At 43.2% G+C, this 24,671-nt stretch overlaps 1 protein-coding gene across 2 annotated transcripts in view; it reads left to right on the top strand.

The window, feature by feature from the left end:
* Positions 1 to 24,671, top strand: part of dnah9 (dynein, axonemal, heavy chain 9) — a 198,962-nt gene that overhangs the window by 72,302 nt on the left and 101,989 nt on the right. For both annotated transcript variants that reach the window (XM_026177431.1, XM_026177432.1), the window contains 6 exons: positions 2,987 to 3,226; positions 8,958 to 9,119; positions 9,961 to 10,157; positions 12,973 to 13,135; positions 13,350 to 13,473; positions 19,382 to 19,524. In XM_026177431.1, coding sequence (XP_026033216.1) covers positions 2,987 to 3,226; positions 8,958 to 9,119; positions 9,961 to 10,157; positions 12,973 to 13,135; positions 13,350 to 13,473; positions 19,382 to 19,524 — 1,029 coding nt within the window. The remainder of the gene's footprint in view (positions 1 to 2,986; positions 3,227 to 8,957; positions 9,120 to 9,960; positions 10,158 to 12,972; positions 13,136 to 13,349; positions 13,474 to 19,381; positions 19,525 to 24,671) is intronic.

Consider the following 24,671-nt stretch of genomic DNA (forward strand, 5'->3'; position numbering starts at 1 on the left):
GATGAAAGGTTAAGAAGGAGGTTGCAGCCAGAGTGGAATGAAAGACAATAGATGTATTATTGGGAAGGGACGCAAGGCCAAGAGCGTTGGAGGTAGATTCAAACTGTTCTGTCATGGTGTAGATATGAAGTTGAGTAGGAATAGTGTGAATAGTGTTATAAAGGTAAAGAGTGCCAAACAGGATCAGAAGTTAGAAGCTGGAAATTGAAGGGTGAATGTTGTCACTGGATGTGCCCTGTGAGTTAGATGTCAGTTAGAAGAGAAAGAGGACTCCTGGAGTAAGTTGAATGAAGTGGTAGAGAGTATCACTAGTGGACTGAGAGTGGTGACTGGACCAGACTTCAGTGGACATGAAGTGAACAAAGATGACGAGGAGCTGTTGGGTAGGTTAAGGAGAGGAATGTAAACAGGCCGATAGCAGTGGATTTTGCTAAAAGGATGGAAATGGCTGTGTTGGACACATATTTCAGAAAGAGTGTGGAAAACAGGATAACATATAAGAGTGGTGGGAGGTAAACTACATCCTCTGCAGAAGGTGCAGTGTAAAAAAGATAGGAGACTGCAAGGTGGTGTCAGAGGAGAGTGTAGCTAGGCAACCTCGGATGTTGGCTTTGGAAATCAAGAAGAGGAAGCGAGGGAAAGTAGACGCAATGATTAAAGGGTGGTAGTTGAAAAATAAATATTTATTTATGTGATTTTAATGCTCTGGCTCGGTTGTGAAGCACTTTATGAGCTTTGTCTCGAAAGGTGCTATAAAAATAAAATTTTATTCTACTTGCTTTACTGTTACTAATATTGTGCAGAGTTCAGGGAGGAGTTAAGACAGGCTCTGGGTAGTAGAGAAGAGTTATCAGAAGACTGTGAAAGTACAGCTGAAGTGGTGAGGGAACCTGCCAAGAAGGTGTTTAGTGTATTTTCTGCACAGAGAAAATAGGACAGGAGACTTGGAATGGAATTGGTGGAATAAGGAAGTAAAGGATTATTTAAAAGAAGATGCTGGCAAATAAAAAGTGGAACAAGCAGAGATGAAGAAAGTAGACAGGACTACTGGGAGGCTTGGTATACGGCAAAGAGAGAGGTGGTTAAAGGATTATGGCGAGTTATATGTGAGGCTGGACATAAGGAAAGAGAAAAGGACCTGTAACAATTGGTGAGGCACAGAAACTGAGCTGGAAAAGATATGCAGCTGGCCAGGAAGATTAAGGATACAGATGGAAATGTACATATGAAAGAGTGGAGCTGAATAAAGAAAATGTTCAGAGGATTAGTAAGCAGAAGTGAGGGCAGCTTTGAAGTGCATGAAGAACAGAAAGGGGGCTGGTCCAGTTGATATAATGTTTGCTTTCAGTGTGTTGATGAAGGTGGAGGCATGCTTTGGAGAGAAGAGCGGAATCAAGACAGAATACATATGTGAGAATGAGAGGATAGACAGGTGTACCAGTAAAGCTGTAAAGAGTAAATGTGGTAAAACAAACATCTGTCAAAGATCAAGAATTTAATAAGTGAAAGAATCAAAACACAGAGTGAGACTGACATCAATTAGTTGTCGTTTGAGCATTGTTTGCCATATTGTCACTAAATGATTTTGTGGCTAGCATCATATCTAACATCTGAAGGAGTAGATCAACAGCTGCAGGGCTTAGATAAGAGAACAATGCTGCAGACTCCAATTTAAAAGGACTTTAACATGAACATCAAAACGTTCTCACAGAACATTCAGGTCCAGAGTGTAATGCTCAACTGTAGGAAGATTGTTGGACTGAATTCTTTTCGATACTGTTGCGATTGCTTCCTCTGGTAGAAAAAGAACAGATGACGGTAGGTCAGGGTGCCGCTTGTCATTACACTGAAACAGCTTGTAGAAAAGTTAGTGAGACATGCCTGCAATGAAGAGGTTGGGGGACAAACTTTGGTACATGGCTACAGCGTTAAAGAAGAGAGAGATCAACGATCTGAAGGTATTTAGTGTACTTTATTAGGGGCAGGAGGAGGTGATTCAGCAGGAGAGATTTCCAGCAGTTGTACTATCAGTGCTGCAGACATGATAGGTAGGAGAGTAAAACACTCCGTCTGTCTCTGATGTTTTTTAAAAACGAACTTTGTGGAATGAGAGAGCAGGTGTAAATACTAATGTTTCTAGGGACTGTTTTTTAACTGTGGAGTAAAATACACTTGCTGCTCCAGGAAATATTTCAATTTATTAAGTGGGGAAAAAAGCTTTACAAACCTAGCAGGCCCTATGGGAAAATGTAATTGTCCTATAAACCTAATTACTGGTTGTGTCACCCTTGGCAGCGAATTGCAATCAAGCATTTGCGATAACTGGCAATGAGTCTTTCACATTGCTGTGGGGGAACTTTGGCCCACTCTTCTTTGCAGAATTGTCTTATTTCAACCACAGGAGGATTTTTGAGCATGAAGGGCCTGTTTAAGGTCATGACAACACATCTCTATCAGATTTAAGTCTGGACTTTGATTACTTGTGTTTGATTACACGCTTGTTTTCCCTCCTTATAAATGAAATTATTTACCAACTGCATTTAGTATTCATTTGGGTTATCTTTGTCTAATATTAAAATTTGAGTGACGATAATTTCTCACAGCACTTAATTTTCTTTATCTTGTTGTGGAGCAGCAGACATCCAATAGAATGAGGGACATTTTTGTTTAATAAATGAAAGTTTTGGTACTTGGCTAAATGCAGATTATTTCTGACCTTGTCCTCTGCAGTTAGATTAAAAATGACTTTTGTTTACAGACACAAACTCTGACTGACCTGGAGTCACACACTTTGTACACCCAGACATTCACCCTGTCATATTTAAATTCTAAAGTCATTCTTGACTGGGTGACAGCCTTTCTTCACTTATTGCTGCAAACACCCACAAGGTGACCCTTGGTTTCATTCTGGAAACAAACCGACTGCATAATAAGTGACAAACATGTGTTTACTCTTGCCTCCTTTATGCTCTGCCCCCCTCTATAGCGCCACTTCTCAGTTTTTGCCCTGTCGTTTCCCGGAGCCGAGGCCCTGAGCACCATCTACACCTCCATTCTGTCTCAGCACCTGAGAGGAGAGGGTTTCAGTGCTGCCCTGCAGAAAAGCTGCTCCACCCTTGTGCAGTTAGCCCTGGCCTTGCACCAGCGCGTCTCCTCCGCCTTCCTCCCCACCGCAGTCAAGTTCCACTACATCTTTAACTTGCGAGACCTCTCCAACATTTTCCAGGTACTGAACACATACACCAGAAGGATTTATCCATGCAGAAATGATTTGAGAGCTATGACCTCAAGCTAAACTTCTCACAACGAAAGGCAAGAAGTTACCTCCATAAAGTTGGGAGCTTTTTTCCACATCACTCCTTTTAACTTGCTCCTTTCTGTTTCTACGGCTCTGCTTCCCATGCGGGTAGAGCCAGGCTTCTATCACTAATTTCTCATCTAAATGATTATTGATTTAAGAGCTGAGTCTGAAAGCCAGAAATAAGTCTGAAATAAGTGTAACAGAAAATAGAATGGATTTGCACTTCCACGGGTGTTAGTGATGATTTAATGTATTTAAATGAATATAATATCAGAGCGCTGTAGCTGTCAGGGGAGAAGCTTTTGGGGCAATATTTCTGTCAGAATCCTCCACGGTTTCATGGAGGGCAGGCTCTCATTTAACACCCTCCGTTGTATAATTAATGCTTTAAGCCACTGAGCTATAGGAACTAGATTTTTCATAATTTTAGCTTGGAGTTTACAGAGGACCAACTGAGGTCCAACTGAGTTTTTCACTGTGCAGAATATATAGGTGTGAAACTATGCTAGTTTAGATTCTTTTCTAATCCTGATTTTTTTTTTCATATAGGCTGAAATTTCACTCCAGAGTTTGGGCAAGCAAAACTCACAAACATGACAAACAAAGCCGGTCAGTTAAAAGCAAAAACTGCCCAAAAATACCAGCAATCAAAATCAAAATAGCAGCTGAATCCAAAAAGGCCATTAGCAAAAGCTTAAAAGGACAGCAATCATCTGCCTGTGGTCTGCCAAGCACGTCGTGTGGTTCAGAATGACTGGTACATGATGGACCTCAAGTGACAACTTTCACTGCCCCAGAAGAATGTAGACAAGTTCAAATTCATTGAGCACAAAATGTAAGTGCAGGGAGGCAGCAGGAGAGTCTCCAAGTGTAACTGTATAAAAGCATACAAAAAGGAACGCAGCTATGTGCAATATTGTTATTTGTGCATATTTGTCACAATATCAAGATTTTCCTTTAAGTGGTGATGCAGTGCTTACGATTCACAGTGAGGTTTGAACCTGGTGACCAGCTGAGTTTGCAGTTCCTCTGTGTGCTTGTGTGGGTCTGCTTTAGGAATTCTGGTTTTCACAATCCAAAGACTTTCATGTTACATGTGATTCTAAATTAGCCGTAGGTGAATGTTAATGAATGGGTGTCCAGGGTGTATCCTGTCTTTTGTCTTATTACAACCGGGAAAGGCTTCAGCACCCTCATGTGCTGTTCATTTATGGGTGGATGGAAAGTTATTATTCCCGTTTATTGTGACCCACGCCAAGGATGGTGTGGATCGAAGAACAGCAAAACCAGTGGGGACACCACTGTGATGTGGAGATGTGGGAGTGTCTTTAGTTATCTCACCAGAAACAAGAATGGTAAAGACAGCTCTGTGCTGCACACTGGAGGGCTCGAAACAGCAACTCAAGAAGCTAGAATAGCTAGACCTTCAGGCATTGATAAAATACCAACACTTAGTGAATAGACAAGTACACAGTACAAAAATATTTTAGCATTGCCAAACACTGAAGAGAGCAATATTAGATGCCAAAATTCATACAGTCCTACATCACTGGGTTACGGTACTTTTCTATAACAGATAATGTGGTAGGCCTCACTGAGTTTAAGGAAAGAAAGAAAAGAGAGAGCCAGATAAAGTTTTTAAACCATCCCACCACACCTGGCAAATCACTGCATGATGTAGATGCAATGTCAGTGTTCAGCCGTCACAAGGAGAGACTCTTTTTAGACCAGATTGTCAGATGAAGTATGCTGAGCCTTCTGCACTTTAAGATTAAAGCCTACTTATCGTCCTTGCCAATGCACTCGCCCTGACCACCTAAAGACTTAGCTTCTAGGTCCTAGATCACACACATCACTGCCGTCAAAAAGTTGGGAATTAAATTGCACCACAACACTTTGAAGCTAGTGTTTAAATAAGCCATTCTGCCTCTTTCATCAAAATCTTTTTTTTTTAATTGGTCTGCACAGCGAGATCGGACATCTAATAACCACAAAGAGGAAACAATGTCAAAGCTGTCTCCTCTCCCCATCCTGAGAGGAAATGTAAAGAAAGCCAGAAAATGGACTCCTGGAGCTTATTTGAAGTTTTTTTTTTTACTCAGTTCTCGCCGCAAAGACCCGAGGACAGGTGGGTAGAGGCGAGAAACCTCTTAGCTTACAGCTCTGCCTCGGCAGTATTTTCCCAGCCATACCTCTGTGCTTTTACACCTTCAAAAGTGGGAAAGTATTTGGCTTGACAGTACAAACGTTTCCTCTCATTTCAGCTATGAGGCCTAAATAGTTGTCAGTCAGTATTTACTAGCTTGATGTTTCAGATGTTTGCCTCAGCTGAGATAATTGGAGGACTTTTTTTGTAATTGATTTTTTCCTCTTTTCTTCAAAACTTGGAGATGTAGCCAGAGGAAGCTGTCTCATTATAATCAACACTAATGAGGCAGAAAGTCAAGCTTAGAAGCTCTGTGGGAGCTTGCAGTGGTCTGTGTAAAGGTGTTTTTGAAAATGACAAAAGGAGCGGGTCCACAAAACAGTCAAGGCTGCATCTTGAGAAGATTGTTGCTGTTTGCTGGCAAAGTTCTAAGGTTAGTGGAGGTTGCTGAATAGTTAACAGGAGCTAATACTTTCTAAACTTTACCTTCCTTTACTCGCCAACTTTTTAAAGTACCCTGTCCTTAAAAAAGTTGGCGAGTAGACAGAGAGCAGACACATTGTCTCCATAAATCTTCAGTTTTCCTGGGCTTTAGTTTGATCATTCCACCCTGCGGATGTTAAATTAAACGCACTATAAGTGAAGTACAGTAGCCAAATTCCACTAATAGGGCTAGACAAACAGTTTGCCGTCCGACTGGGAGCATTGTCAAAGAGCTCCGTTTGCCAGCGTTCGTTCTCTGCCATGACCAGCGGGCATATCCATGGGCTTGTCTTCTCCACGTCAGCCTAAATGAGCTCCTCGACGCTCGAGAGGCGAGGGAGGAGACGGGGGGAAAGATGGATGTGGAGTGGAAGAGGAGGACAGAGACTAGGGAGAGAAAGAGAATACACGATGGTGCAGAGAGACCAAAGCCAAACTGTACTGACTACACAATATGTCTGCATGATGTTCTGTAGATAGTCAGCTGGGTGCATTTGTTAGCAGGGGAAGCATTGTTTGGGGCTTGGAGCAGCTGTCAGGCTACGAGAAAAGCGAGCATGCTGCAGACAGAACGACAGACAGATACATGCCGACACCAAGTGCTCTCTAATCCCTCTCCTCTGAGTTGAACAAAGCAATGAAAGATCAGGGGCACGGAGGATGAGATAGTATGCCAAAGTCAGCTGGATAGAAGAAAAACAAAGTTCTGTCTGCTCTCAGTTTGTTCAAGTGATACTGCTAACAGCTAAGGCTGTGATTATTACTGTTATATAGAGTTAGGTGCCATATGGTGTTTTGTTTTGCTCAAGCACACTTGTACACAATGAATGCGGGGAGTCGTGATTGACACCATTAAACAAAGAAATGAAGTAGAAAGAGCTGGATCTATTAAAAGTCAAAAATATGACATCATTCACACATTCTCGTGGAAAACGTCTTAACTTTGGTAGAGCCGGAGTGGTGTCCATTACTCAGGCTAGGTTTGCATCTTAAGAACACTCATCCACACCCAGAGCACACCTCCCATCTGCACAATTACACAGTGGATTTAGCAGCCAGTTGTCTCATTCAGCCGGCTCAGATATGGAGTCAGATCAGACTCAGCTGGCTTTACCCCCGGAGATGATTCTGTTGATTAGAATAAGTTCTGGGGCTGGAAACACACAGCATCTGCTTGCCTCTGCCGCTGCCTCCTGGGTAACGCTGTGCAGAGGGGAACAAACAGTGCCTGGGCGCCTCTCCAGCCTGTTCTCATCCTATACGGCACCTGTTATGTGACGCGGTGAGACTGTTACGAGATCCGCCTGGCTTCATCGTCAGCGTCCCCGTGGGAAAGCCGTCGCATCACACTGGCTTTCTCTAGAGATGCATTAATCATCAATCATCCACCAAACACTCATCTGCTCATTGTCGTGACTTTTTTGTTTTAATCTAAGGGATGAAAAGAAAAACCCACAAAAACAATAAATTAAAAAAACACATTCATGTTCAGCCATGCTGGCTCAGTTGTTTTATAGATATTGTTGAGTGCAATTACTGCTTCTGGCCAAACTCAGAAGAAGATGAATCTTGATGATAGCCAGAAATAAGCTCTCACTTTTCCTTAAACACCACCATGGGGTTTATATTTTTAGTTGTCTCCAATTGCCATAAAATTTAAAACAGATATGCATCACAGCTTACTGTTAATAGGGACTAATTCTGCTCATTTCCATTTCCTCCATGTTTTTATTCCTGGACCTCGAGTAGCTTTTCATGATTCACATTTCAAAATAATCCTTGTTTTCTTGCCTTTGTGTAGCTTCTCAGTTCATCGCCTCTTAAAAAAGTTTAAGCTTTCTTCCTCCTCTCTAAGCTAACTTTCTTGTGATTGGCTGCCTCTCATAAACACATGCCCTAGATAATCATAGCATGATACCCCTCAGTGATATCAGAAGGAGCCAAGAATAGAAAAAAAGCTGTCTGATTCAGCATTTAGAGCAATCTGATTGCTCAGTTTTAGGCTAACACTTCATTCGTATGTCATTATTTGAAATCTTGGCTACTTGACTCATCAGCCTGTCAAAATTTTCATTCCTCAAATAGCTTTGTATTTACATGTTGAATTGACACAGGTTTTGCTCAAAATATTCACAGTCCAAAGAAGATGAATCAGACTGATCCCCCCCAGTTTTGAGGTGGGGGGGGTTCTTTGATTTTAACCTGACTTTTTCGTGTCTGCAATGGATTAAATATTCAGTTTATCTACTAAAGTTTTATTTTTAAGACTCTTAACACTTCCTGCAAAGTCTTCAGTGTGCATATGTGTCTGCGCAGGTAAAATATGTAAATTGCAGCAAGGCAGTAATTATAGCTCAGTTAGTACCATTATGGTCCAAAAGGACTAAAATTTCCATATGCAGTTAGTTTCTAGCTCTGTTGAGCACGACTCCCTCTCCTTGAGACGTGCTTTCTTAGAAACCCAGCAGTGGAGACAGTAGAAGCAAGCCCTCCAGTGCATTCCAGAGCTGGTATCAATAAGAACAGACATAACACTGATCAGGTCAGTATTACATTACCGTAAATAGGAGCTGGAGTGGAGCTGGATTGCAGTGTGGCTTGTATTAAATTCTTCTTTGCTGTCATACCTTGGAGGTCATGTATGAAATCTGAAATTCTTTGTTAACCAGCACATATCTGAAAAAGTGCATTAAACTTATAATAAATGACTGATATCCAATTAAAATGTAGGTTAGAGCATAAGATTTGTGTTTAAAGTCTCTGTGGGAATGATGTGTGGAGTCTGTGCCTGATTTATTTATTTCTTTTTTTGGTCACTCTTCCATCTCTGCACGCAGCAATACCCTTGAGACTACACGCTGAAAGAAAAGTGATCCCATATTTCTTAGTTTTATCTGACACACCTCCTAACAGCTTGTCCACTCAATATCCATTGATTTACCTGCAGTGAGTGTGCTGTGTTTCCCTCCTCGTTGTGGAATAAACGGAATGAAACTTGAAACCTTCCTCCCTCCTTTCCCTGCTCAGGGCATTCTCTTCTGTACCGGTGAGTGTCTGAAAGCCCCCCTAGACCTGCTGAAAATCTACCTGCATGAGTCGAACCGGGTCTACAGAGACAAGCTGGTGGAGGAGCAGGACTTCCAGCTTTTTGATAGGCTGCAGGCAGACACAGTAAAGAAGTTCTATGAGGTGAGAGTTTTACAAAGTTCAGCGAAGGAAGACAAGAGCGGGAGGCTGGAGGCTGGGGAGGGAGGGAAGTGCGGGATCATTAGGCTGCCTGCTCTGTGTCTGGACCTGGACATCAGTGGCCAACACAGCGAGGAGAGGAGAAAAAGGAATGTTGGGGGAGAATATTAATCAGTGTGGTGTGGGGGTCTGCCTGTCATGTCCGTGCTGTCAGCCTGGCAAATTGGAAAACATTTTAATGGTTTTCTGTCCACTGCTCCCTCACTGCACTCCCTAGCTCTATCACATGCACACTAGTCATCCCACAATGAAGAACCTGACAAGTGTATGTGTACATACACACACAGAAGGAGAAGGGAGAGAATAACCCTGCTCATGTATAGTTTTCACAGCTGGCAGCTAAGGTAAACTTATGACATTTTGCCCCTGTGCCACAGAGCAATATGCAGCATGGTTTACTGCTATATTTTTACATGCAAACAAGACAATGTTTAGAGACTTTTATAGTCTCTTTAAATACTACAGCTGAACGTGATAAATATGTAAGCTTGCAAAAAAGTAGAAAAATAGTCTAATTCATCACATCTACTGCAGCTATTTGTTTTCCGAGGAAACCAGCGTGCTGAACAGACACACAGTCTTTCCAGTCAAATGTTTGGGGCCTAACACTTGCCAGAGTGAAAATGAACTAGGTCACCCTCTGCGCAGCTGTGATATTCAGCTGTGTCCCTGTCCAGACTGTTTAGGCTTAACACTAATGTTATGCTGACAGGGGTAGTGTGTGGGTCTGTATGTATGTTTATCGCTGAAATGTGTGTGTGTGTTTGCGTGTGTGCCTCCTGAGGACATGGAGGAGACTCTGGAGCAGACCAGAGAGATGAACCTGTACTGCCACTTCGCCCATGGTCAGGGGGAGGCCAGATACATGGCCGTAGAGTCCTGGAGCAGCCTAAGTAAAACTCTGCTGGAGGTGCTGGATAGCTACAATGAGGTCAACGCCACCCTAAACCTCGTGCTGTTTGAGGACGCCATGGCTCACATGTGAGTGGAAGTTTGAAACCCCGGGGAGGAGGAGGACTACAGATAGAGTTAAAAAAAATGTATCTGTTTTTTTATTGTCTGTCAAGACAGTCGGCTGGCTTCCAAGGTATTTTAGGATTACCGCTTCCATTTTATAGACTGTCAAACATAGAGACAGGTGAATCTGTGAAAAAATAAAAAATAGCATATATCATGACAATTTAATCCAGACTGGATGCTCAGTCTAAAAGTATTTTGGTTGCAAGATTCAGAATCAAAAAATCAGTCGTCATTAAAGTTGATTTTTACAAACAGTCAACAAATTCCACAAATAGCCAAATACACCAGTCCTCTGTGCCACAGTTCCTGTCGTCCAGAACGTTTGATCAGCGTTTTCTATTCCTAGAAATAACATCCAGATTGGTTACATTAACATGTAGCTAATATTTCTTCCATATTTGGTTTAAAATCTCAAACTGAATAAAAATGCCTTATTTAAACACCTTGTTAAGAAAACAAACCTAAACTGATTGACGCTTCAATCAGGTCTCCGGGGGTAGAATTAGACTGATTAGAACAGGATGTGCTGCTTTTCTCTTCCCCAAAACAGCAGCTTCCTGAGCTGCTCCTCTGTGGAGAGTTTCTTTAACTAAGAAGTCTTTAAGACTAAAAGAATTTAGAGAAGTAACAGCAGCCACTTCACCGAGTAGATAAGCAGATGAAATAAATGCTAAAGAGATTCAACGTTTTTCAATAAAAAATTTTAATTAAAAAAAAAAAAGTCTGCATGTCACCCCGGCCTCTGTAGCATATTTTTTGTTTTTTATTTTACCAGTTTCCCGTCTTAAAGTCTTCTAAAATGTGTAATTATAAGACTTTTATTTATACGGCACATCTAAACTAACAGCAGATGACCCAAAGTTCTTTGCAGTCTAGGCAGATAGATTAACATTCAGTATACAAAGTAATTAGTGATCAATGGCATGACTACATCTTACTGATTTTGGTCTTTTTGTGGGATAATTAACAACATATAAGAACAACAATACTTGGGCAATATTCAGTGGATTTAAAATAACATTCTTAAAAACTAACGTGGACAAGTTTTTAGTAAAGGAGGTGATGACTGGTTAGAAAATGTGTGCGAGCAAAAGATTGAGTTCTGCCTGCTTATTCAATGCACTTTTTCAAAGTGATGTCATAATGCCACCACAAAGTTCTTGTTCTGTAAAGGTCAGCTCTTTTGTCTATCTAATGTCTGACACCTGTTATCAGCCAGCATAGATTTATGTCCTGAAATGTTAGCATGGAGTAAGATTATCTGTCAGACAGATACAGAAACTGTTTCTCATCATTTTATAGATAAGTTAACCAATGAAAAGAGAAAAGTGTGCTTTCTTACATTTATGGCTTTAGCTACTGTAAATAGTTCATCTCTAACTGTGATATCATATCTGATCTGTTTTTGGTATGAGATGTGGAGCTAATTTTAAATTCACTGCAACTGTAAGCCGGGCGCACTCACATTAGGTTTGAAGCACTGATTGGATCTTAGGTGGAAGCTAAAAGTAGATGAGTTGAAGTATGGCCTCTCAAAGGAGGAAAACTTTCAAGTTAAGCCTTGCAGGAAGTAGAGTCAGCAGTTTGTGTACTATCACTGAAAACAGCTGAGTTAGCAGCTGCAAGTAGTCAAACTTTTACCTGAGTATGAAAAGTGTCACTTGATTTTTGAACCGTGGAAACAACTGCCAAAGCAGTGAAAGCAATTAAAGTGAAAGAGAAAAAAGCAACCGAGTTGTTAATTGGAGAGATTTCAGTTCACTTGAATTCTAAAAGATCTAAATTGAAGCACTTACGTGAGTTTACAGCATCAGAGAACTGACTCTCAGGTGTCAGGTTAAGTGAAAGCATTTATTGTAGATAGAAAAAGTCAGATGTGAAAAGCTAAAGTATCGTCATCTCCAGCCCAGGACTGACACGGAAAGCATTTAAAGTGAAAAAGATAAAAGCATTTGAAGAGATTTAAGTGAAAATGGGTGAAGTTTTAGAACTGACAGCAGCTGCAAAACGAAGCCGTACTGTTGACGAACACAGTTCAAGAAGTTGGGAGCTTTACACAACGACAGTTAAAATTGAATCTAAAGCTTTCAAAAGCTGCTAAACTGTGATTTGAAGCACTCTCAGCAACTAAGTCGACATTTACAGGTAAGAGCTTAACGCACTTAACTGTAATGTAAAAGATGCAAATGGATAAAGTGGAAATTGACATGGTGAAGTAGATGCAGTTTGAAGTGTAATAAATCTTAGTCGATGTGTCAGTTGAGTTTAATTTACATTAAACAACTTAGAAGTGAAAGCATAGAAGCAGAAGATGTATCTATGACTTGCTAATGTGGATGTGCAAGCTCGAAAAGTTGCTGAATAATTAGAAGTGTAAGAAAAGGAAGCAACTGAACTGTCAGAGATTACATTTACCAGGCCAGCTGAAGTGAGTGTCTTTTGGCACAAACGGAGCAACAGAAGCGATAATGAAGTAATTTCATCGACAACAGCAGCACACGTCTTGTGTTACTAAAATCATAAAGATTCTCCGGAGCACAGTGCAGCTGAGTGTAATGTTTGATATATTTCATTGCTGTACGTGTCAGTGGAACAGTCTGGAGTAGACGGTGGTGACAGTTAGCATTAGAACAGAGAGAGCAGGAGACAAACCTTTTTGTCTTCTGCTATTTGTTGTATGAGTCAGACATTTTTATCCGGCTCTCTTGTCTCACCCTTTCATTCATTCCTCCCCCACACCTCTCCCACCCCTGGCTGTCTGCTCCTCCACATAAAGCTGCCGGATAAACCGAATCCTGGAGTCTCCACGGGGTAATGTGCTGCTGGTCGGAGTGGGCGGCAGCGGCAAGCAGAGTCTGACCCGGCTGGCTGCTTTCATCTCCAATCTGGAGGTCTTCCAGATCACCTTGAGGAAAGGCTACAGTATCGCTGACCTAAAGGTTTGAAGAGGAGTACTTGACAAACAGATCATCCTGTAAAAGCATGTTTCATTTAAAATCTAACAAAGTTTATTATGTGCATGCACTTTTGCCAAACATAATCCTCACAGTATATAAATTTAAAGCACTCGGGCATGTATCGCTGCAAAATAACAAATCTTATTATGGGTGCCACTTTTCCCACTCCAACCCTCTCACTCTCCCTGTCATCCAGAGTGACCTGGCGTCCCTCTACGTGAAAGCTGGCGTAAAGAATATTGGCACTGTGTTCCTAATGACTGATGCCCAAGTGGCAGATGAGAAGTTCCTCGTTCTGGTCAACGATCTGCTGGCATCGGGTAACAGCAGGTTTTGCTAATTACTGCATGTCATGTTTAGCAAGAGAGAAATGCTTTCATTGCACAACAGCAACACATCACTGTGGTGCCATTTTCGGCACCATTACTCATGTGCTACCAACACATTATTGTGAAAAATTGCAGAGGAGGCTCAGACTCACAGCTACATTTAAACGGGGCATTTTAATAATCTAATGAATGGAAATGACTGTTAATAGAAAATTACTGCAAAGCAATCTGTGCTAATGTTGGCTTGCAATAGTTTTGTGAGTGTACCGTATCACTTTAAGTAGGAAGATATTTAGGATATGAGGCGTGTGCCAGCAGATGTCGATGCATTATTTAGTGAAACACTGCTGCCTGCCTGAAAAGAAAAGAACAAAAAGAACAACTACACAGTTACCCGGGGTGCTGTCATATGTGCGTTACTGACACAATATTTCAAAATATATTTACTTACTGTCAATAATATAAACGAATAAAAGAGCAGCTTGTGAGGCGTGCATGGACAGTAGTGCGAACGACCGAACCTGGCAACACCATTACATGTTTATCATGAAACGCTTTGTTTGGTGTTCTGATGTTTATGGCAACAAATATAAGCAAACACAAGCTGGAATTACATGTTTTTACTCCAGTATACTGTTAGTAGCTGGTTTCGCTTAAATGGGAAATAGAATGATTTGTGTATAGCTTTATTTGGTGCATCATTCATCCATTAATACAACCACTTTTTGCTGCACCCAAGTGCTTTCTTTCTAACACTCCAGAGTAACTAGCAGTTCAGCATGCTCAGATCGATATTCACATATTTTGGCACACAGCCTGGAGTAGCCAGGGATTGAGCCACCAGCCTTATGTTTAGCCTCCTCTATCTAGTGAGCTACAGCCAACTGTGAGCTTATTGAAGGCGTTAGAGGTACATACTATGATACACATACTACATACTTTTTACTCATTTCATCAAAGCTGTCTAAAACAAAATTAATGTGGCTTTAATCCAAGGAGAACATGACACTGCATTTGCAGGGAGGATGATGAAATATAATATATACAGAAATCCAAAGAATTAGAATTTATATGAAAGGCTTTTTAAAAACATATAGATGTTAATAATTGCCTTGTGTGTGATGATGTTCATGTTTTGTTCAGACTGGCCCACCTGTTATAGGGAGGAGAAGGGATCCAGACACAATAAAGTAACATTTCTGGGGCAGTGCTGCAATGTATGTGCATCCCAGGAATGTAGTAGTGATTTACAGTATTTGAAGTAAAACGCTGATCCAGTTGAATATTTCAATTTTGGAGGTAGAGTGTTTTCTCAATATGTGCACAAAGGCAGGAAATCTCTCATCAACGGAACCACCCAACCCTCCCATCAGGTCCCTTACTTCCATTTTTCATTGGCATTAAATACTCATACAGTGTCCGCGTGAACTTGGAATAATTAAAGGAATGTGGGAAAGCATATTTACGTTTTTAAATGTAAAAGCTATAATAATGGAAGTTCATCATATGATGAAGTCATCAGCTGCCGGAAAACATAATTGGAGATTTTTCAATGCAGAGTGCTACTCTGTCAGAAACATGTCCTCCACGGTGCAGGATATATATATGTCAAGGCTCTGTGTGTGGGCAGGCGGAGAGGAGGATCCAAACGCAGGACTCGAACATAGATTTGAGAATCAAAACCACAGCTTTATTGCTGGCCAGAAAACAAAACATAAACCAAACATGAAAACACAAGCTGGAACACACAGGCACGGTCTGAGGGTGAACAGCCGTTAACAACGCGACACTGACATAAAGACACACTGGGTTTAAATACACTGAGGGAGTCATCAAGGAATTAGAGACAGAAGGGGGACACAGCTGGGAGAAATAAGACCTAACGAGACAGGGAGAGCGAAGCCGGAATACTGACATCAGACAGGAACAAGAACCTTCAAAGTAAAACAGGAAACAAAACACACTTTACTAAGACACAGACTAGACAGAGACAGACTAGACGCTGACCAAAGTCTACTAAATAATAATCATAATCACAACAGTATCAGATCATAATATAAAAAAAACACCAAGATAACAGAAACACCAAGTACCAGAGAAACATAAAGGAAAATCCATGATGCAAAAGTACCAAAACATAATGAACTCAAAATACTGGGTCCAACGGACCCAGAACCGTGACAGTACCCCCCCTCTAAGGGCTGGCTCCCGACAGCCCAAAACGAAAAAGCACAGAGCACCAGGCCAGGGCGGGCGGAGGGGGCCCAGAACGGAGGGTCCGAAACAAAAAGGAGCACAAGAGTCCAAACACACAAGAAGGCACATCAAAAACAAAATGAAACAAAAGCTCAAGAGTCCATGAAGAGGTCAGGAGACCGACCGTGCACACGGCAACGGCGGCGACAGGCAAAACAGTTCTGGAGGCCGACCGTGCACACAGCAACGGCGGCAATGGGCAAACAGTTCCGGAGGCCGACCACTTGGAAGGCAGTGGCAGCCACTGAGCAGGTCCGGAGGGCGGCCGCGAAGCCAGCGGCGGCGACAGGCAAACAGTTCTGGAGGCCGACCACTTGGAAGGCAGTGGCGGCCACTGAGCAGGTCCGGAGGGCGGCCGCGATGCCAGCGGAGGCGACAAACCTTTTCCGGAGGCCGTCCCCGAAGGCCATGACGCCACCTTAGAGGCCTGGAAAACGGCCGGCAGAGGCGAGGCGGAACGGATCGAGCTGGCTCCGACGGCGGCGTGGCAACTGCAGGACCAGACGAAGGCGAAGGCGGAGCTGAGGCCGGACCAGACGAAGACGAAGGCGGAGCAGAGGCCGGACCAGACGAAGACGAAGGCGGAGCAGAGGCCGGACCAGACGAAGACGAAGCTAAAGCCGAAGCCAGACCAGACGAGGCTGAAGCGGAGGCCGGACCAGGCGAGGCTGAAGCGGAGGCCGAAGCCGGACCAAGCGTGGATGAAGAAGCGGAGGCTGGACCAGGCGACGGCGTGGGCGGAGCTGAAGCCGGACCAGGCGTGGATGATGGCAGCGGGACGGCTGTGGAACCTGACGGCAGCGGGACGGCTGCGGAACCTGACGGCAGCGGGACGGCTGCGGAACCTGACGGCAGCGGGACGGCTGTGGAACCTGACGGCAGCGACGCTGCAGGCGGTGATGCAAATGGTGATGATGTGAATGCCGTAGGCGGTGGCGTGAATGCTGCAGGCGGTGATGTAGGAGTCACAGGGGATGTTTCAGCAGATGGTAGCTGAACAAACTTCCCCGGACCGCCAGCAGATGTGAGGATGTGCTGGCTGGGTTCCCCCGAACCCCCAGCAGACGAAACATGAGGCTGGCTGGGTTCACCCGAACCCCCAGCAGACAAAACATGAGGCTGGCTGGGTTCACCCGAACCCCCAGCAGACGACACTTGAGGCTGGACGGGCTCCTCAGGCCCTCCAGCTGGAGCAGATGCAGGGCCAGAGGCAATAGGGACCCCTGACTGAGGGTGGAGATGAGAGGCTGATTTAGCAGAAGACAAAGCTAACGATTCCTGCACTAGCTGCGCTACTGACTGGGCCATGGACCGTAATAAAGTCTGCAAAAAGTCTGATTGAGGTAGCGACTGAGCCATGGATAACTGAACTTGAGGTGATAGTGGGGGTGGTGGTGGAGTTGGTGACTGGGCTACAGACGGCTGCTGACCAGGTGACACTGGAAACTGTGCTACAGACGGCTGCTGACCGGAAAACTGAGCTGAAGGTGGCTGCTGACCGGAAAACTGAGCTGAAGGTGGCTGCTGATCGGAAAACTGAGCTGAAGGTGGCTGCTGATCGGAAAACTGAGCTGAAGGTGGCTGCTGATCGGAAAGCTGAGCTGAAGGTGGCTGCTGATCAGAAAGCTGAGCTGGGAACTGCCATAAAGGTTGTAGTGATGGTGGTTGTGATGGTGACTGAGCTAATCCTCCTGAGCCTTCTGAACACGACAAAAACTGCTGGAAGGGCTCACCTGAGCCTCCAGCTGACACAGGAACGGGTGCCGGCACCCTAGGAGCAGAAACAGGAGGAGCGAGAAGCTCAGGAATGGTCTCAAAATGCCCAATATTGCCAACTGGGTCTGGGCATATAGTCTTAGCAGAGTGGGCAACCTCAGAAACATTCAACCGGGACACAGAACAGTCCCTGGGAAGAGCCACGGTCTTAATAGACTGTAGAGAGGTGCAACTAGAGTCCTTAAATGTCCTTGGGGAACAGACAGCCCCTTCCTTCAGAGAGCCTGAGTTACAGCCTGCAATTTCTGTCCCTACCAACTGCCTGCGCCCTTGCTGAACAGTACATGGTTGAAAGGCTGGCTTAGAAACATTAACCACCCCCCTTTCAGCTGACTTGAAAACAGAACTTGAAGCCTCCGGAAATTTCACAGCAGTTCGAACATTTCTCCCCCCAGATTTAAGTGGAGTAGTCTTATTCATTTTAACACTAGGTTCAGATTGGGCAGACTGAAAACCGGTTCTTAAATCCTCAGAGCAGGGGTTCACAGGGTTAACAAACACAGACTCAACTACCTTTAAGTTAGTGAATCTAAATCCACTTGAATGGCAGGTAGTCTTCAGAATCTTAGGGGTGGATTTATTGTTTGTTATGTTCATGAGTTCAGGAGGTGCATGAGATAGACAGTCTTTGTTGCTCACCACTGCTGACTGTCCAGAGGAAGCGGAGCGACGGCTGCGTGAGCGTCGCTCACTCTGGGAAGAGGGAGATAAGCCAGACTGCGAATCCTCCTGCAGACCGGGCCGAAAGTCTTTCGGTGGGCCGGGCTGGGACGAAGAGGCGGGAAGTTTGTGTAGCTCCGAACGTGGAAGTCCCAAAAACAAAGCAAAGGATTGCAGTGGAGTAAGCCCAGTGTCTTCCACCACATAATCCTTCTTTCGTCGCTGCTTGCCCCTCCTGCAGGGCCTGAATTCTGAGAGCAGCGGTGGAGTGACGCCAGAAAACGGAGGAGCTACTGCCGTCGAGGGAGAGCGCTTGGCCCCTCGCATCCCTGACGGAACAGCTGATGGAACGGCGGTAGCCATCGCAGTTTGGAAGCTGCGGGACCCACCCAGAGCCAAACGAGACCCATCGAATGGTGACTCGTGCTCCCAGGCACACCTAGCCCCCTGCCTCTCCCTCTCCTTGAGGAAGGTGGAGACTGCGGGTCGCCGATACCATACGGAGTCTGCTGGATCCATTACTGGTCGCGTCGTTCTGTCAAGGCTCTGTGTGTGGGCAGGCGGAGAGGAGGATCCAAACGCAGGACTCGAACATAGATTTGAGAATCAAAACCACAGCTTTATTGCTGGCCAGAAAACAAAACATAAACCAAACATGAAAACACAAGCTGGAACACACAGGCACGGTCTGAGGGTGAACAGCCGTTAACAACGCGACACTGACATAAAGACACACTGGGTTTAAATACACTGAGGGAGTCATCAAGGAATTAGAGACAGAAGGGGGACACAGCTGGGAGAAATAAGACCTAACGAGACAGGGAGAGCGAAGCCGGAATACTGACATCAGACAGGAACAAGAACCTTCAAAGTAAAACAGGAAACAAAACACACTTTACTAAGACACAGACTAGACAGAGACAGACTAGACGCTGACCAAAGTCTACTAAATAATAATCATAATCACAACAGCATCAGATCATAATATAAAAAAAACACCAAGATAACAGAAACACCAAGTACCAGAGAAACATAAAGGAAAATCCATGATGCAAAAGTACCAAAACATAATGAACTCAAAATACTGGGTCCAACGGACCCAGAACCGTGACACATATATATATATATACACACACACACACAATCACTGCTGTTTGCACGCTCGGTGGTCTCCTGGTAGCAGAGTGAATTATTTTATTCATTTCAGGAGAGATCCCTGACCTGTTCCCAGATGACGAGGTGGAGAACGTCATTGGCAGTGTGCGGCCAGAGGTCCGTGGCTCTGGGTTGATGGATACGAAGGAAAACTGCTGGAAGTTCTTCATCAGTCGGGTTCGCCGACAGCTCAAGGTGAAGCAGTCCGACGCTTAGACATGCACAGGAGTGAAAGCTGTGTTTTTTGCTATTTTGAATTTTACTTGTTATTATCAAGTTGCTCTCAGGGGCTCTCTTCAAGGGGAAACTTTTCCATTAATCTTTCCCACACAACTGCATATGTATTTTATCTCCATCCGCTCTTAATAGAGCAATAACTTGCCGCCTCACACTCTAATTTACTATTCCTAAATAAGAAACCCCTCATACTTGGATAAACATCCAGTTTTAGGATGAAGCCTCTTCCCAAACAATTTTCTATACTTTCAGATGAACTTGAGTACAATGGGAGGTGTTGGATGTCGTTATAAATCACAGACACGGGCAGAAAAGCCGGCGTTTAGCTGAAGTTAATTTCACCATCGCGTAGCTGCTTTGTTCCCCCTAGAGAGGGACAGATTCCAAAGCATTGCTTATTCTGTCATTATTACAAGCATGCGCCACCGACACCACCCACATCATCCTCCACTTCTGTCTCGCTAACAGCTCAAGCCTCCCTGGGTTGGCAAGTGGATAAATAAAGAAGGCAATCCCAAGGGCACAGACATATCAAGAGTGCATTTCTAACTATGCAGTTATGTGTCTCAAAATTGTCTGAATAGAAAGGATGTTTTCCCGAAGAATTACCTAATCTTGTTCATAGAGTTTGTGTGACATTTGCTGAGGCTGTGTCTCTGAGCTGAGTGAAGACCTAACAGCATTATTACTTTATCACTGCCACAGATTAAAATGCTTTTAGATCAGTGGTTCCAGGCTTACAATATGTGGAGAAGGAAGTAACGGCATGATATCACAGTATCCAGTGATGCAGGCCTAGGACGTGCTCTGGATTGTCTTGAAGCCCATGTTTGCTGAAATATATAGTGGCTGTCCTGTTTGTAGCAGGTGTGACTTTATTCAAATATTTTGATCAGTCTGCCAGTTATTCTTGGCCAAGTCATTATAGTATTTTACTGTTTGAGACAGAAAATAGTGAAAGAATTTCTGGGTCAAAAATCTAACTGAGAGCATTTTTAAGCAGTCTGCTGTTCAGAAACTATGCAACATACCAGAGTTTAGAGTTATTTTATTGCAAACACACAACACTACATGCATGATAAATGTTGTGACAAATACTTTGTGGCAGGAAAGTATTTTGAATAGTGTGTATTTTATTTATGAACTGAAAATCAGAGCATATCCTCTCCTACCTCACAGACTCTAGAGAGGATTTATCAGAATCAGATGTATCAGTGCAGAATACGACACTATTTTTTACCCTTACTGTTTTAAAGAGCAAATATTATGCTCGTTTATAGGCTCATAACCTTGTTTTTGGGATCGACAGTAATACGGCTGAGTGGTTAATACCACTGTGTGCCAAGTGACTGTGACTGTTTTGGTCCCATACTGGACCATGTCATACCACATTACCTCTATTAATGTTAACCATTGTTCTTGTACCTGACCATTTACAGTGTTTGTTTGGGGGGTTGTATCATTTGATAAGCCACGTAACACTGACCGTTATTCATTTAAGCATAAAAAAGGCACCAGACTTCAATGATGAATCAGTGTTGCATCTACACATAACAGACACCTTAGCAAAGAACCAATTTTAAATTATGTCTTTAGGCACTTTGTCACTAGCAGTATCAAACAAACAAATGAGGTGTTCCCATTTCTTTAATCAAATCTGCAACAAATGGTTAAAATAACACAGTTTGACTGGAATAAAATTGTATTTTTCCACCAACAAGATGATTTGCAAAGACCTATAAGCAGAACACTTACCTCAGCCATATCTCAGGGGTTCCCAAAGCCTCATCAGAAATGCTCTGAGTAGAAGGATGTCTGTCAAGAAATCATCCTCAAGAAATAGAAACACAAAGAAAAGTCTGAGGCATGCCAAATTACATTACATTTTTATGCCATATTGCTTAATCCCCTGATGAACATTAAGCATCTCAAAAGGGAGATATTTGAATAACCTCCAACAAAAGGACGGTACTTTGCAAAATATGCAAGAAAAATGTTCAAGCTAAAGGTGGAAACAACGATGCTGTTTCACCACTTTTGCCAAAAAACACAGTTTTGGTATTATTCCTCTGGCTCTGACTGTTCAGCCTGATGTGGAACAGCCATGTTTCATGCAGTCTTGAAAAAAGAAAAAACATGAAATTATTATTTCTGTTGACATCATCATTAGTAATCAGTGTTGGGAAGGTTACTTTATTCCACTACAGATTACAGAATTCATGCCCCAAAATGTATTTTGTAACGTATTCTGTTACGTTACTCAATGAGAGTAACGTATTCTGAATACTTTGGATTACGTAATATATTGTCATGCTTTTTACAACTACATGAATGTACTATTGCTGTGTGATTTATTACTATTACTGAAGGTTATTCGCCATAGCAATACCAACTAGATGTTTAAATCTTAATATAAAATGAGTAACAGTAGGTGGATATTAGGTAAGGCTGCACTTTTTGCAGCGATCTCAGATAGAAAACTATTCCGCACGAATATAAAACAGGTCCGCGGCTCCGAACCGTAGTAAAGGGACCTCTGGCTAATACGTCGGGTTCCGTGTCGGGCTCGTAGCCGAAATCTAGCTTTACTTTGTTGTCTGGGTCAACTTTGTGTGTGTGTATATATATGTATATATATATATACATATATATATATATATATATATATATATATATATATATATATATATATATATATATATATATATATAAAAACACCCAGCACGCCCCTGCGGGCGGTTTATCCTTCAAGCTCGGGTCCTCTACCAGAGGCCTGGGAGCTTGAGGGTCCTGCGCAGTATCTTAGCTGTTCCCAGGACTGCGCTCTTCTGGACAGAGATCTCCGATGTTGTTCCCGGGATCTGCTGGAGCCACTCGCCTAGCTTGGGAGTCACCGCACCTAGTGCTCCGATTACCACGGGGACCACCGTTACCTTCACCCTCCACATCCTCTCGAGCTCTTCTCTGAGCCCTTTGCACTTCTCCAGCTTCTCGTGTTCCTCCTTCCTGATGTTGCTGTCACTGGGAATCGCTACATCGATCACTACGGCCGTCTTCTTCTGTTTGTCTACCACCACTATGTCCGGTTGGTTAGCCACCACCATTTTGTCCGTCTGTATCTGGAAGTCCCACAGGATCTTAGCTCGGTCATTCTCCACCACCCTTGGGGGCATCTCCCATTTTGACCTCGGGACTTCCAGGTTATACTCCGCACAGATGTTCCTGTACACTATGCCGGCCACTTGGTTATGGCGTTCCATGTATGCCTTGCCTGCTAGCATCTTGCACCCTGCTGTTATGTGCTGGATTGTCTCTGGGGCATCTTTACACAGCCTGTACCTGGGGTCTTGCCTGGTGTGATAGACCCCAGCCTCTATGGATCTTGTGCTCAGAGCTTGTTCTTGTGCTGCCATGATTAGTGCCTCTGTGCTGTCTTTCAGTCCAGCTTTGTCCAGCCACTGGTAGGTCCAGTATATATATATATATATATATATATATATATATATATATATATATATACAGCGGGGAAAATAAGTATTTGACACATCAGCATTTTTATCAGTAAGGGGATTTCCAAGTGGACCATTGACACAACATTTCCACCAGATGTTGCCATCAAGCCAAATATTGACGTCATACAAACAAATCAGAACATATAAGTATACAAGTTAAACCACAATAAATAAAGTGAAATGACACAGGGAATAAGTATTGAATACATGGAGATAACAAGGGGCAAAATGACATAGAAAGCCAGGAGATCACCTGAAATCTGTCAGTATTGATAGAGAAATCCTGTCCCCTATCAGTACTAATTGATATCAGCTGCTTTAGTCCTAATTGATGGCCTATAAAGGCTCCTCATTACCCAGAAGGCACACAGGAAAGACTTCATGATGGGTAAAAGCAAAGAACTCTCTCAAGATCTTCGTAATCTTATCGTTGAAAAGCATTTTGATGGGAATGGTTATAGGTGCATTTCCAGAATGCTGAATGTTCCTGTGAGCACTGTGGGGGCCATTATCCGGAAATGGAAAGTGCATCAGTTCACCATAAACCTGCCACGATCAGGTGCTCCACGCAAGATCCCTGTCCGAGGAGTCCAAAGAATAATCAGGAGGGTTCTCCAAGAGCCAAGAACCACTCGGACAGAACTTCAGGAAGACCTTGCATCAGCAGGTACTGTTGTTTCAAAGAAAACTATAAGCAATGCACTGAACTGCCATGGCATCCATGCACGCTCACCACGCAAGACTCCATTGCTGAACAAAAAGCATGTCAAGGCTCGGTTAAAATTTGCGCAACAGCATTTGGAGAAGCCTGTGGATTATTGGACGACTATAGTATGGTCAGATGAAAGCAAAATTGAACTTTTTGGCAGTCATTCTACACACCATGTTTGGAGAAGAAATGGCACTGCTCACCACCCCAAGAACACCATACCAACAGTCAAGTTTGGGGGTGGAAGCATCATGGTTTGGGGCTGCTTTTCAGCAAGGGGTACTGGCAGACTTCATATTATTGAAGGCAGGATGAATGGAGAGATGTACCGGGACATTCTGGATAAAAATCTGCTGCCATCTACCAGGAAGCTAAAAATGAAAAGAGGGTGGACATTTCAGCAAGACAATGATCCCAAACACAAGGCCAAGGAAACAATGAAGTGGTTTCAAAGAAAGAAAATCAAGTTGCTTGAATGGCCCAGTCAATCACCTGACCTAAATCCCATAGAAAATCTATGGAGAGAACTGAAGATTAAAGTTCATAAAAGAGGCCCAAGGAACCTTCAAGATTTAAAGACCGTTTGTGTGGAAGAATGGGCCAGAATCACTCCTGAGCAATGCAGACGACTGGTCTATCCATACAAGAGGCGTCTAGAAGCTGTAATCACCAACAAAGGCTTTTCTACAAAGTATTGAATAAAGTGTGTTCAATACTTATTCCCTGTGTCATTTCACTTTATTTATTATGGTTTAACTTGTATACTTATATGTTCTGATTTGATTGTATGACTTCAATATTTGGCTTGATGGCAACATCTGGTGGAAATGTTGTGTCAATAGTCCACTTGGAAATCCCCTTACTGATAAAAATGCTGATGTGTC

This window comes from Astatotilapia calliptera, chromosome 8, assembly GCF_900246225.1.
Source record: "Astatotilapia calliptera chromosome 8, fAstCal1.2, whole genome shotgun sequence".
Classification (NCBI taxonomy): domain Eukaryota; kingdom Metazoa; phylum Chordata; class Actinopteri; order Cichliformes; family Cichlidae; genus Astatotilapia; species Astatotilapia calliptera.